Here is a 14,893-nt window from a genome sequence, read left to right as displayed (position 1 = left end):
TGTCATGATTGAATGGAATGAGTACAATTGCTGAGTTTATCTGATATTACTAGTACACTTTGGTATGTATACAGTTTATGTTTTGATGTATGTTGGTGTGATAGTAAATATTTCATGTTTCTTGATACTAATGACAAGTGTTCAAATGCTGATGTGAATGTGCAAGTTTGTTAATTGTTGTAAGTTGTTTTCTGGTACTGTAGAAGGAGTTTGTTTAATTGTTAATCAAAGATGTTTAATTGTTAATCAAAGAGGATAAACTAGTACAGTTTAGGATCACTCAAGGAAGGGCCAGATGGGGCAACAGAGTAGAATGGTAGAAGATGGAAAATTGGGAGGTTTTTAAAAAAATGTTGCATTGGGAGTATTTTGCACAAGCTAGCTCTTCTATAGTATATAACCCAACCTTGTTTTATTCCTTCAACAGAAAATGTTTTTTTGATTTTTGTAAGTTGATTGTTTTGTAAGTTGATTGTTTTGTTTTTCATGTTTATATATTTGGAGTGGTTTGAGATTGGGGTCCCACTCCAGTGTTCTACATTGAGAAAAAAATGTAACTATAAGGTTTGGTTGTGGTTTTGTGTCAAGCTTTGTTGCGGATAGGATAAGTCTGTGTATTGTGTAAAGGTGATTGTAGTTTCCGTATTGGATTAAAAGTTCAGTTTTGCATACTGTTAATACTATAGAAACCATTTTTCCTCTCGCCTTTCCTGCCATAACGTAACCACGTGCACATTTAACTAAACCAGCATTTTTTAGAGTCTCACCCTAAGATGTAAAATAGTGGAAGGATAGCAAGTTCCGTCTCGGATGGTGAGGATCCTTTAAGTTCCTATTTATGAGATTTTCAGTCTTTGCTTTATACATCCGAAACGGGAGCATGTAACATTTGCAATGCATGATTCAAACTAGGATTGCCGTTCAAGCCATGGGTTAAGCTATACGTGGCAATCTATAACGCACGGCCAGGTTAGTTACGGAGCTTTGCTGCTCAAAGACTCCATCAAGCATATAACGTAATATGCAAATAAATTTGAAACACCAGGGACTTGGGCGCGTCCAAAATGGACCCATGATAAACATGTGAAGTAATGAGCCACGGCATGTTTTCCAACAACTACATCGGGCACTGACCTCGATATATTTCAGAAAGGTTTAATTTCAAGTACCATCGATGTATTCCCGAAACTTGTACAAAACTATCATGATTATACAACAACTTGCTCCATTGCGTATAGCCCTTGTACCATCACCTATTTTTCACAGTAGAGTTCTGAAAAAAAATCATTGATAGCGTTACTGACATTGTCTAGAATACGACCTATTTAGATATACTGTTTGCGGGTGGGGTGCCTTACACATTGAAGAAGAAACAGTTGAAACATATCATTACATATGATCATTTGGTAATACGAATTTGGTCGACATAAATATGGCTTCAAATAGAATGAACCAAAGGTTTCATCGTCAGCAACATGAAAGAATGTTAAAAAATGTATCTCCTCTGAAACAGCAGCATATAGCGCCACTAGCCTCTACCAGGTCGCTTGAGAAATAAGTAGTAGAAATTCGGCAAATAGACAGATAACATGCCAGAGGAGTTAGCTGGCCAGGGAGTACAGTTTGCGACCTACTATTTCTCCAGCGACCTGTGGAGCCTGGTAGAGGCTATAGCGCCACTACATTTATTGTGGTTTGAATATTTCATAAGCCTACCATTGCATTTTGAACTTTTTACCTGACCACCTTCTTGCGCATTTGTAGTACTACCCATCTCTGTCACAGGTTCATTGCCCTCCATGCTGAAACATAGCCAACGCCCAAAATGATAGCCGGGTGACAAACTTTGGCAAAAACAGCAACTTGTAGAATAAACAGTTATTATAGTTTTCTAGGTAAAAAAAAATGTTTCTTTTGCGATTGTTAATAGAAGAATTCACGACGATGAACATCGTTTTACCTCCCTTTTTTGCAACACAAAATGAATAACTACCAAAATGGTTTAGTCCAAGTTTTACAACGTCACAAAATTTGGAAGGGAGTTGCCCAAATTGATCATTGAATGTCTAGACGTGTGGATCGTTCGAGTCACAGATTCATACAGCGTGTCAATCGGAGGAAGGTATTGTCTCTTAACAACAGAATTTAACGTCAGAAACGGGGAAAACCGCGCCGAGAGACAACAACCACACGGGGGCACTTGCGTCTCTTTCCGCAGACTGTCAAGCCTTGGCCCGCTGGAAAGATGGCTTCGCGTCACGATGTTGTCACGTTCACCTGCTGTATCATTCTTATTTGTGTGTCAAGTGTGAAAGGTATGCCCTATTTTTTGTTGCTCAAAGTAATCAACATGTTTCTAAAACAACCACAAACTATCGGTCAACAACCATCTGTGGTCCAACCGTCTCAGTTTTTTTTTCAGAAACAAGATATTGTGGAAAAATTAATCCGCAGCGTCCCCCTTGTGTTCTAAAGAAGGTACTTTTCGAGCAGTCACTTTTCAGGTTGGGCGTGCCTCTACTTACGGGTGATGAACCCTTAGCTTTGCTGTTTTGCTTGGCGAGCAGGGACCAAAAAGTTGAAGTACTGCTATGATGTGTAAAATCACAAAGGTTTTGTCCATTCTGCCCAAATGAGATTAAAGATGAAAGTCACTTTATCATGAATTGTTCAAGATATGAGGATAAACGCTCAAAGCTATTCACCTTTATCTCCGCTTGTTCAAATGAATTTAATGCGCTCCGTTCTGTCGATAGATTCAATTACATACTAGGAGGTGATAATCCCTACTGTGTACAGATAGGTATATACATCAAATAATGTTTAGACATTAGAACAAGCAATGTATATATGACATGTGATATTTCGATATGTTACTCTATCCCATATGATTGTGTGTTATCAAACCCATTTGTATGCACTTATTCGTTTGTATGTATGTATGTAGTAGACCTTGCGAAAGTCGCTGTGCTTTTGTTGTGTCAATAAAGATCTTCAATATAACCCAAAGTACGGACAACTTGATACGCTACCATATTTTGGGTGTGTTCAAAACATACCCGTGACTGATGTATGGTCTAATGAGCTACGGCATATTCTTCTCGTCAAGAGTGGTAACGGGAAATTTATCATTGTTCTTTTTACAAAATTATGTTCTCACCATGTTCTCCGAACAGTTATAAAGAACTATATTGGCCAGCAACAATATGTGGTCAAAGTGTCCCGTTTTTGTTTTTAAAAATAAGACCAGAAAAATTTGTCCGCAGCGTCCTAGCTTTATGTGTAAATAAGGCACGTTTCAAGCTATACATTTGTCGGTTTGGGTGTGTCTCAACTTACAGATGATGACACTTTACAGTTTTCGGTTTGGCGAGTTGGAATAAAAGGAACATCAGACTGTTTTTGTAAAGCATGCAAAAAAGAAATGACACAGCCACGGCATTGTATCAACCTGCAGATTCCAAAACAGTAACATCATCACGAAAAATAACATCGGTTAGGGACGTCCTCTTGGAGGCCCCGTCATTTAGAAGAGCCGCACCCCGAGCACGTTAAAGAACCCACCACACAGCCCGGTCGTAGGCAGCATGTACTTTCTGTACGAAATCGGAATGTAACCTCTAGGGGCAGTTTACCAGTTATGCGCAAGAAGTAAACGACACAAACTGCTACTAAAAGAAGTACACGACGCAAACTTCTACTAATCTCGAATCATTTTGACGAACCTTTTGTACTTATTCTTGGAGTAAGAACAAAGATAACTTCACGGACGATGTTGTTGTCACGTTCACCCGCTATTATATATGATAATCACTTGTGCATCAAGTGTGAAAGGTGCTATCGTTATCAAAGAAAGAATATTTGTTACAAGTATGATATGAAGACTAGTCCGCTGGTTGGGCCATCGGATGGAGAATTGCGTTTCAGCAAGGTCGTGAATACCGCGGAATTTTGCATGGAAAGAAAACGAGTGTACCATGCTAGCGATTGATTTTGCCAGAAATATCCTGCTCTTGTTTTGTTTTGTTTGAAGGCAACAAAATTGAGCCACATTTAAAACACAACTCAAAAAAGTTGAAGTACTGCTATGATGTGTAAAATATCACATACAGTATAACCCAAAGTACGGATAACTTGATACGCTACCATATTTTGGGTGTGTTCAAAACATACCCGTGACTGATGTGTGGTCTAATGAGGAACGACATTTTCTTCTCGTCAAGAGGTCAGGGGTAACGGCAAATTTACAATTTACAAGAAAGTGTTCTCATCATGTTCTCAAAACAGTTTTAAACTAGTATAACTATATAGGTATAACTATATGTGGTTAACCTGTCTCATTTTTGTTTTTTAAAATAAGACTGTAGAATTAAAAAAAAATCATCCACTGCGTCCTGCTAGCTTTATGTGTAAATAAGGCACGTTTAAACCTATACGTTTTCGGCCTGGGTGTGTCTCAATTTACAGATGATGACACTTTACAGTCTTGTTTGGCGAGTTGGAATAAAAGAAACATAAGACTGTTGTTGTAAAACATCATTCAGCTGATAATGACACTGCCCACGACGGAAAATGAGAAAAGGGCAGCTACAACACAGATTGATTTCTAATGAGGTATGACATTTTCCTCTTGTCAGGAGATCGAGGGAAATGACAGTTATACTTTTTTCCACAGAATAATCACTTTTTTCTAAGTCTTTTCTTCTCGGCTTCTTCGACATACATCTGCTTCCTTCAAGTCCTCATGGGATCAAGACATGATTTTGATACCTATAAAGGAACATATGTCAGAAATGCTGTTTTTGTTCTTCCAACTCAGCATCCTGTCCTATCACGAAGCACCGAGACGGTTTTGATATATATCACCTGTCGTGGGATCTTCACATGGACATCACCTCACCTTTCATCTTCGAGGTCAAGATCAACACCACTGGAATCTGCACGATCCGGCTGGACACACCAACCAGTTTCGGGTATCGCGTCGGTATTCGGTCGGGATGGTCAGACATTGCGACAGTCGGGCCCAACGACATCACATCCTTCGCAGGTCAAAATACACCAGGTGAGAAACGGAACGCTGCAATATCAACTAAAAAAACCCGCAATATTCCCAACTCCATTTGCGTGATTGTGTGACAGACTTTCTCGCTAATTCTCGTTTTGTAACATGTGCAGGTATCACGTCCGCTGAAGAGTTCAGGAGGTTCTGGATTTGCTGGTCAAGAGGAGGAAGTATTGGTGTGGGCAGAGGTGGAGATGTCGAACCCTTTATGAGCTGGACTGATCCTCAACAATTCACTGGCACAATTATACAAGCAGGTTACAAGAGCATGCATGCTCCCGCAGACTTCAGGTTCAACTGTGCACATGGCGAGTGTTCTTCTCTTTTCTTAATATATCTATTAGTGACTTCCAATTGATTTTGAAGACTGGATTAAGCATCTATTATGTCAACTAATAATCTATAGAAATCTGCTGTTGTTGCTACTCTGACTCTTCGGCTTCTATTCAGATGGATTTCCGGGAGTGTGTTCTGACCCACCGACCCAAGCCAACACTACCGGGCCCGTGTGTCACTGTCCTTATCTATTGGGGGAGAACTGCACCTACCCGTGTTCCCCGGGATATCACGTCATTTCCGGTGACGTCATAGTCAGAACATGCACCGCAGATGGGCAATGGACGGAGACGGATCATTTCTGCCAAGGTACAGACTAAAGACAATAACATAATTCCATATAGTTTAGTACATCATGCTTTACAACAACAGTCTGATGTTTCTTTTATTACAACTCGCCAAACAAAACTGTAAAGTTTGTAGCAAGCAGTAAATGTTATGATAAATTTTGGATGTATCAGAAAATCAGAAAGAAATAGAAACTTTCCTCCAACATTCTTCAGTTCCTATTTTCTATTGTCTGTAGATATTGATGAGTGCTCCACTCTGAACGGCAACTGTAGCCACAACTGCACTAACACCGTAGGCAGTTACAACTGTTCCTGTACTGAAGGGCTAGTTCTGGACGACGACGGACATAACTGTACTGGTAAGTAGTCTGTTTCAAACATTCTTTTCACACATTTATACCTTTTAAAATGTACCCCCTTTTCAAATGCATATATTATGTTCGCTGACGCCCCTACGAGCACTGATGGCATGGGTCATGAGTGAGTGAGTGAGTGAGTGAGTGAGTGAGTGAGTGAGTGAGTGAGCGAGTGAGTGAGTGAGTGAGTGAGTGCGAGTGAGTGAGTGAGTGAGTGAGTGATTGAGTGAGTGAGTGAGTGAGTGAGTGTCTGTTAAAGTAATGTACGTTATCATTTGGCACTTCGAATAAACCTTCAGGCATGAATTAGCATTAAATTGTCTTAACCTCATTAACATATCTATTCAGAGTTTTGGTATAAAACCTGCTTCTCCCGTCCTTGCCTTAGTTACTGTCGAAAGATAGCGGATGCTGTCCGAAACGTCTGTTTCAAAATTTCTATCTATTTTTGGCGTATCTTATTACCTGGATGTTTAAACTTCATCAACGTAGTATTAGATTGATTTATCTTTTTGACTTTTCATGATTCGTATGTGACTCTTATTTTCACAGTCCGTGAGGGTTTTACCGTATGGGCACGGTCTACTGCTTATGAAGATCCGTGTTTTAAGCATAATGGTGTAACACATATCACCACGAATGGACAAGAAAGCAGGATCGAGGAAAGTAAGTATGCAGGTTTCTGGCGACGCATTGGGGGCGAGCCTAATGGTATAGTATTGTGTGCAGTGTGCAAGGATTCTAGGAATTGTACAGGATTGTGTCCACAGGAATTTTAGTCCACAGGACGATAACTCTAGCCTGAGTACGAGCCTCCGTAGTGACCGCTGGCTCAAAAAAAGTCGCTGCAAGCGATTTTTTTTGAGCTAGCGGTCACTACGGAGGCTGGTACTCAGGCTACGATAACTCAAGAATGCCTGCTGGACGGATTGTTTATTTGTCATACTTGGTAGGTGTGTAGGTCTTAATAAGACCTCGAAATGAATAGATTTTGCCCCCCTCCCCCTAGCGTTCTATGGTACTGCAGCGGAACTTCCGGTTTTGATATCTCGCGTTCTGAACAAGCTATGGTCATGTTTTTTTTAGTGGTAAATAGCTATTGAGGGGGAAAATAAGTCGTGTAGGTTTGGGCCCCTAGCGGCATGACTTTTGTTTCAATCTTTAAATGAGAATAACTCAAGAAGGGGTTGATGGATCATCAATAAACCAATTTGCATTGAAGTAGATCAATTTCAGTTCGAAGGGCAGTTTATCAGGTTCAACATAGCATTCTAGCTATCTAAGCGTTCATTGTAGACAAGAGCTCCATTCCAGTAAACACTGTCGGTGACATTTTAAAGAATCTGAAGCAGGATTTTAACTGTGATTTCCGACATACAAAAAAAGTTTGACTCACAAAAACTTTCGACTGTATACGGGACCAGTCCATGTCAAGGAATGCAAAACCTAACGCTTCTATGACATCGCTTTATTCAAATTGGACACGTACATCGGTACGCAGAGGATACAATATTATCGATAGCTTATGGCACTCTACGTCTCTATTCTAGGAATGGCTCTAGGGCCCTAATGTGCCCTTTAAATGGGGATGTCACACAAAAATACAAAAGTCATGATCAATTTTGTGAGCAACGAAAAAAAACGTACTAGTACATGAACCTATATTTAGATAAGATACAAAAGATCTACAATACATATTGTCAATTTCTTACATGTTAGATACATCACGTGGATATCAAGCGTTCATTTTGAATGAACGGACGGGGGATGTAGTGAACAAGGCAGTTTTTGACACCTGGACGGGACCGGGTGGAGGGGGCGTCACAGCAGCACAGAACCTGACAGCCTTTCTGGAAGAAGTTGCACAGGTAAAGAATTGATCAATTGCGTACTCGGATATTGAGGATATGTGGTCTAATGTATCAATTGTGCACTCGGATATTAAGCATATATGCTCTAATGTATCAATTGTGCACTCGGATATTAAGCATATATGGTCTAATGTATCAATTGTGCACTCGGATATTAAGCATATATGGTCTAATCACTGATGTATCTATTGCGCACTCGCATATCAAGGACATATGGTCGGTTAAATTCTTAGCTTAATCTTGTCACACAACTTAATTTTTGTCCACATTAGACAAGTTTATTTTGTTTGTTGTTTCTGGAAATGTAAAAATGTAACAGCAAGTGCTGTAATTTGTACCGTTCACAATATGGAATAACCGATCACCAGAGATAAGTACGTATTAGACTAAGTCTTATTCTGACGTCAGTTGACCGTTTCCGTGGCAAAATATCATATTTTAGTTACATCATTCCTCCTTGCATTTGGTTGAAGGGGCGGATCATAGTTATGGCTGTTCATGACAATGGCGTAAGCAGAGTAAACAACGAACCCAATCTAGCACCGTACGGATCAACAACAACTCCACTAGGTACCGTATCTCTTGTTGATTCCTCTTTTAAAAGAAAATCTCCGGGTCAGGGAATATAGAAATTGATATTTCGGAGTTTTAAGTCCATCTGTTGAAGGCGGGTAATGATTTTCTGGTGGATCTGAAAATTGAATTTTGCTTCCAGTGCATGATAATTTCAAGTACTCGATGTATATAATTCATCTGTGTCTTTGAACATGTTTTATTTTACTCATATTTACAATCATGCTTTCGTACAGTTGAACATATATTGATATCCCATGGTAGGAGAAAGAGAGTCCTGGGTCATGATCACTCAGAAGGGAGCGACTCCGTGTTGGTTTGTGGAGGATAAGAGCGCTGTTGGTGCAGGGCCAACTATTGTAGAGGCGTTCATACCAACAGGTAAAGGAAAACATGCGAATACATATATTTCGTTCCACCTTTGATACAGATTGTTGATGTTTGCCCTGTGATCGTGCGTGCCTTTTTTTTCTATAGAACGTACAACGCCACATATGGCCGGTGATGAAAAGGACTCCTTCCATTTCCGGGTCGGCCTTTACACTCAACACAATGGGCTAGCTCACAGACCAAAAATAGCCTGAAACTGCAGATTCGCCTTACTGGTTTTAAAGTGTTTTGATAAAATATTATGGCAGAATTTAAAAGAGTGCTACGTTGGTACTTTTGTTACATAAAGTAATGATCTTTCATTGCCACATTTGTTTGCAATTCATGGTCATGGCATATATTTGCTCCTTTTTTATCGTCTTTGTACGATTTACAGTATGAAACTTTGATGCACGTGTGGATATCATCCATATAATCGAATCAACATGGCCTAATCAGTGTTAAAAGTAGTCCGTTATCAAATGAGTGATTTGTTTGTGTTGCTCCAGTTTCACCGTATCGCTCATTGATCGTTTTACGCTTGTCCGCATTTCTGCTTCTATTTAGATGGATTTCCAGGAGTGTGTTTTGACCCACCGACCCAAGCCAACACTACCGGACCCGTATGCAACTGTCCGTTTCAGCTTGGGGAAAACTGCACCTACCCATGTTCCCCGGGATATCACGTCACTTCCGGTGATGTCATAACTAGAACATGCACGGCAAATGGATCATGGACATTGCCGGATCATTTCTGCCAAGGTACGTAAGGAACACAACTAGAAATGGTACACGGTGTGAAATGAATATTCGAGAGGAAAATGTTGCTCGACAGCATGTCGAAAGTGATCTATTGCATGCAGGCGTTACACTACGCCAAAAATAGTTACTCAAGCAACTGGATAAAGTTTCGAAAATTTATCGAGTTGCATGAGTAACTATTTTTGGCGTATATCTTACTACCTGGATGTCTAACCTTCATCAACAGGCGTTACACTGTCGTTGTCCTTGATAGAAAACTATGTTAGTCCAGGAGAGACAATGATAACTTTCGCTGGAGTAAAACTTTTTGATAACTGCAGATATTGACGAGTGCTCCACTCTGAATGGCGGCTGTGACCAGACCTGTACCAACACTGTTGGAAGTTACAGCTGTTCCTGTAGTGAAGGGCTCGCGCTGGACTGGAGTGGACACGCCTGCAAGACTGGTAAGGCATCTGTTGAGCTACGATTTCCTTTAACAGGCAGCTAGGCCTACATTGGACACATACACGATTAAACATACTGAACGTATGAACCGGGTCCATTGATAATGCACCAGGTCCATATGATTGAATCACCGTAACCTTCAGTTCAAAAACTGTCGTTCTCCACAGCGTGTCCAATAGCAGACTACATAATGTTTAACGGAGTTTGCTACAAACACTTTGCCGAGAAGAAGACCTATGACGAGGCAAGACAGAGGTGTGCCGAAGACGGCGGGCTGTTAGCCATGCCGAAGGACAATGCAACGGATACTTTTATCACCGGGCTGGGAAAATGGAATCGATGGATTGGGTTGACTGACGTCAACATCGAAGGCCATTGGGTATTTGAGGACGGCCAAACTCTGACGTCAGACGATTATTCCAACTGGGCTCCAACTGAACCGAACAACTCAGGCGAATGGCCACGCTGCGTCTATGTCTACTGCAGGTCGTTTGGGATCGGGTACGTCTGGGATGATAATTCATGCAACAAACGCTGGTATTTCACCTGTCAGATGAATCCAGGTATGCGTTACAAGAACAAACTTTATCTACTTTATAACAAACAGTTATAACAGGTTTGCGTAGCAAAACCTTTGTTGGATCCGTTGGCATGTGTGGTGGCCGCCATCTTGAATTGTGACGTCACAGGGTCACCATACCATTTTATTGGGAGGGGTGTTTTTTTGGGGGGTCGCTAGCGTTTTCTATTTTTCATAAATCGACACAAAACTATCACACATTCAACTCAAACAAAAGAAAAATTCAATACTAATTCATATTTATAAAAACCCATAATCACTAAACTAACACAGCAAACCTGAAGTATATGTAGCACAAATACTTAACTTTTCTTCAGTCATATCTTATCTTATTTATGTTACGTTTGTTCAGAAACTTCCTTAAGTTTGTCATTGTCTCTGTCTATTCTTATTTAGTTATTTCTGTGGCGCTGTAAAATAAGTCTATGTACTTGAGTGTAGCGCCACTATGTCCATGTCCATGTGTATCTTGTTTTCTGATTAAGAAAAAAAAAAAAAACTTAACTCTAGTTTTAACATTGTAAGGTGGTGCACTAGAGTAAACATACAGCGACAGACCTTGAATTAAATTTTAGAACACTTGACATAGCGGGCTACAGTGTGGTTATGACTTGGAATGTTCACAAATGAGATTATGTCACCCTGATCGATCTTTTTACATTGTTTTAGATGGCGCTTCTAATCATATTAAGTGTCTTGTGCCCCCAAGTTTGCTCTGACCCACCAATCCAACCTAACACTACGGGACCCATCTGCAACTCCCCCTATCTGCTGGGAGAGAAGTGCACCTACCCATGTGCACCAGGATATCACGTCATTTCCGGTGAAATCATCACAAGAATGTGCAATTCGAGCAGGAAATGGAAGGATACACCTCTGACCTGCCAAGGTAGGAAAGAAAAGTACAAAGATGGCAATGTTCTTTGACTGGGTATCAGGTATACTTCTGTCAACCGAATTTTACAGAATATTGTTTTGTTTTAGACATTAACGAGTGCTTGGAAAATCCAACCATCTGCGGCATCAACGCTGACTGCATCAACGGTAACGGCTACTTCGACTGTGTCTGTAGGGCTGGATTCGTCATGGGATCGGGCGGCTGCCAAGGTGTGTTCTTCGTCTGGGAGAAGTCTAGATCCGGAGTTAGGGAAACTTGATAATGAAAATTATGTCACGATGCAAAATTCTGTATCGGAAGAGTTGGGTTTCATGTGGCTACTAGAACTAGAGAAGTTGCCATCTTTTCGTTGTTTAGTTGTATGTGAATAACAGCAGAATCGGATTCCTTACAGACATTGATGAATGCAGTACCGTAGATGCAGCGTGTGACGTCAACGCCTTCTGCGTGAACACGGCCGGGACCTACCACTGTGTGTGTCTGGAGGGGTTTACAGGCGATGGAAACAACTGTCAACGTATGTTTATCTGTGTTAATTCTTATAAACTGCCTTCCAAGATTGTGATTTTTTCGGTACCAAAATGAAATGATAACTGGCAAGGTTGTTTTTTTAAACCAATGTCCTATCTAATTTTCCTCGTCGCCTTCCCCCAAGGAATTTCAACATCAACTACAACAACAACATCAACAACAACAGCCCGCACTACGGAGCAAACTACATCACTCACAACAGCGTCTACTCCAGTTCCATCAACTAGCTGGTTCCCAAGGGACACGGAGATATCCACTTCATATGGGTCATCTTCAAGCTCAGCTAACATAAAAACGACATCGCTGTATGTCTTTGGAGGTAAGCAATGAAATCAAATATTTTGTTGCGTGTACGTGTGCAAGAATTTTAACCAATTACCAAAATGTCAAAAAATCGACAAATGGTGTAAAATCTACGCAAGGCATCTAGTTAGATGTTGCCACAAGGACAACTTTCCAGTCATGACTTTTTTCCACCCGATTATTTTTCGTGACAGATCTTGACTCGGAGACAACTGAAGACATTTCTACCGAACACATGTGGACCATGACCACAACCCCACCTCTGACACCAAGTACAGCTGCGTCAACTAGACATCCCCGTGCTTTCATGACCACCCAGGGATCTTCAACACAAACGTCCTTTCTAACGGAGGTAATGAACTCCACACACCTTGAAGACACCATACAAAACTACTTGCTACCACTTTGTTTATTTGTCGTCATAATTCTATTTGTTTTACAGTTTTTTTATACCCATGTCAATATGTCTTAAACTACAGGAGGAGATTCCCGCCCTTATTCAAACCCTAGACGACAAGGTGAACAACTTTAAAGGGTCACTGGAGGATCATCGGGGGCTTCTGAAAGGTTCTTTTTCCTTCAAACGTTCATTTATTTATTTATTCATTTGACTGTGTACACGGTACAACAGCCAAGGTTACCCGACTAGCGGTAGCTATTGTAAGGGGCTAACCTTGCTGCACAATACATGATAGAATAAGATGGTTACATTAGTTAACAAGATAGAATCATACAGGTATACAATCACACAGACTCTTACAAGCAATATACATGTACATTCTTTGGATAACACGCTATAGAATCTAAAGGGGAGAAATTTCACTGTCTATCAACAGATTGTACACTAGAACATAGAAGCTTCATACTAGGAGTGGGGAGTCTAGACAGAGAATGGGTCCCCCAGGGACTTCCATGCCATAGTTTTAAAAGTAGACAGTGAGGGGGCAGACCCTGTGTCGGGTGGAAGGGAGTTCCACAGTTGGGTGGCTCTTCAAACGTTCTGCTTTTAAAGAAACCTTGAATGATCTTGAGTTAATGGTTTAGTCAAATGTAATGATATGTCACTTTATCTCGACCATTATCTTGTCACGTGACTGACATGCATGTCATAAACAAAATATGCAGAAGTGACTCATGCGACATCGTCGGTACTACGAGTCCAGAGCAGTAGCCGGGAGACTGTTGCTATGGAGACGACTTTTGACCTTGCCTCCGGCGTCACTGATGAGGTGAAAGACATGATAGACGTTGATTCCGTTGACAAGTCACCGATAGAACAACTGCAAGTAAAGAAAAAGGAACAAGAACGTCTTAAGGCCAGGGTAGGTGCATATTTCCTTTATTTTGAAGCTGAACATTTGCTTGAACGAAAGCTTTGTTCAAGTATCTTTGAAAATGAGACACTCGAGTGACTTTGTTTTACAAAACAGGTAAAAGATGAAACCATGCGTCTGCTGGACCTACTGGAGGCGGCAGCAAACAACCTGTTGGATGAAACCTTTTTGGAAGGAGAGGGTACACACAGCAGGTCTGACGGCGTGTTCACGGCCGTGAAGAAGGGCATCCCTGATGTTGGGACCGTTCCTATTGCTCAGAATATCTGCTCCATCGTGTTTACAAAGGACGATAGGCTTCCTGAGGATGCCAGTATGAAGGTTAGACAATATTCCTAAAACTGGACCCCCATTTGTATAACGAGTCTGTCTGCATTTAGCCCTGCTATGGATCATGCTAATAATTTTGCAGGCGATAGTTGTAGCAGAAATGCTTCTCACAACAAATGTGGCAAGTTTTCATAGCGGCTATGGTCTCCAAAATTAGCCTTAACGATCTTTAACCCTGTGGCTTCCGTAGGTTGTGGTGTTTGACGATGATCCTTTCGTGTGGAGTGAAGAGGAAGCTGAAGTAACCTCACCGGTAGTCATGGTGACAATCACTGAAGATGCGGATGAACATGGAGGTCAGTCCAGCAATGCAGCAGCACCAAGCCTTCAGCCGAACATCACCGTTGGTCTGAGGTCTATCGTGCAGTTTGGGATCACGGGTGACACGGAAAAACAGTATCACGAGACCCTGCCGCCATCATACAGGCAGAACCTCGATAATGCAACTAAATCATTCCCTCTGACCAAAGTTCCCAGCCATGATACCAACATGAAGTATCACGCCATGTACACGGACGACCAGGGCCAGGTGCCATTGTTCCGATTTTCAGTCGATGACGTCGACACGGAACTGCAGGTGTACGTCCGGTTTCACGACTTCCCGACTGAAGAAGAATACGATTACTCAACAACTGTCAAACCTCCTGACGTCACTGATTATGACGGCTTTGAAATGCCGTTCGGCCTAGTTTACTCCAACTTCACCTTTTCATTCGTTCCGGAGGTACAAAACGAACATGGCTGGGTCATAGTTGGCGTGAAGGAGAAAGGTAAACATTTTTTACCATAGAAATCATCATGCCTACATTTCTAGAAATCAAATTTCCATCAGTATGTTTTCAAATGTCAAC

General features: G+C 41.2%; 1 protein-coding gene and 1 long non-coding RNA gene across 2 annotated transcripts; both read left to right on the top strand.

The window, feature by feature from the left end:
* The first annotated feature begins 5,517 nt into the window (after window positions 1-5,517).
* Window positions 5,518-6,838, top strand: LOC136425026 (uncharacterized). The gene is made up of 3 exons (XR_010753963.1): window positions 5,518-5,707; window positions 5,925-6,047; window positions 6,597-6,838. It is a non-coding gene; the product is annotated as an uncharacterized lncRNA (long non-coding RNA).
* A 928-nt stretch (window positions 6,839-7,766) lies between these two features.
* Window positions 7,767-14,832, top strand: LOC136425141 (uncharacterized). The gene is made up of 15 exons (XM_066413939.1): window positions 7,767-7,912; window positions 8,389-8,485; window positions 8,753-8,869; window positions 9,425-9,619; window positions 9,940-10,065; window positions 10,234-10,629; window positions 11,356-11,535; window positions 11,631-11,753; window positions 11,939-12,061; window positions 12,200-12,394; window positions 12,573-12,730; window positions 12,858-12,945; window positions 13,504-13,700; window positions 13,809-14,033; window positions 14,233-14,832. The coding sequence occupies exons 2-15, from the start codon at window positions 8,404-8,406 to the stop codon at window positions 14,830-14,832; spliced, it is 2,805 nt and encodes a 934-aa protein (XP_066270036.1). The 5' UTR covers window positions 7,767-7,912; window positions 8,389-8,403.
* Window positions 14,833-14,893: the final 61 nt, after the last annotated feature.

Source organism: Branchiostoma lanceolatum, chromosome 19 (assembly GCF_035083965.1).
Source record: "Branchiostoma lanceolatum isolate klBraLanc5 chromosome 19, klBraLanc5.hap2, whole genome shotgun sequence".
Classification (NCBI taxonomy): Eukaryota; Metazoa; Chordata; class Leptocardii; order Amphioxiformes; family Branchiostomatidae; genus Branchiostoma; species Branchiostoma lanceolatum.
This window is presented reverse-complemented; position numbering and strand designations above follow the sequence as displayed.

Coding starts and splice junctions, on each gene's coding strand:
- LOC136425141 (XM_066413939.1), top strand. CDS start 8,404: ATGGCTGTTCATGACAATGGCGTAAGCAGAGTAAACAACGAACCCAAT. Junction 9,620..9,939: donor GCCGGATCATTTCTGCCAAG/GTACGTAAGGAA, acceptor TGATAACTGCAG/ATATTGACGAGTGCTCCACT. Junction 11,754..11,938: donor GGGATCGGGCGGCTGCCAAG/GTGTGTTCTTCG, acceptor GATTCCTTACAG/ACATTGATGAATGCAGTACC.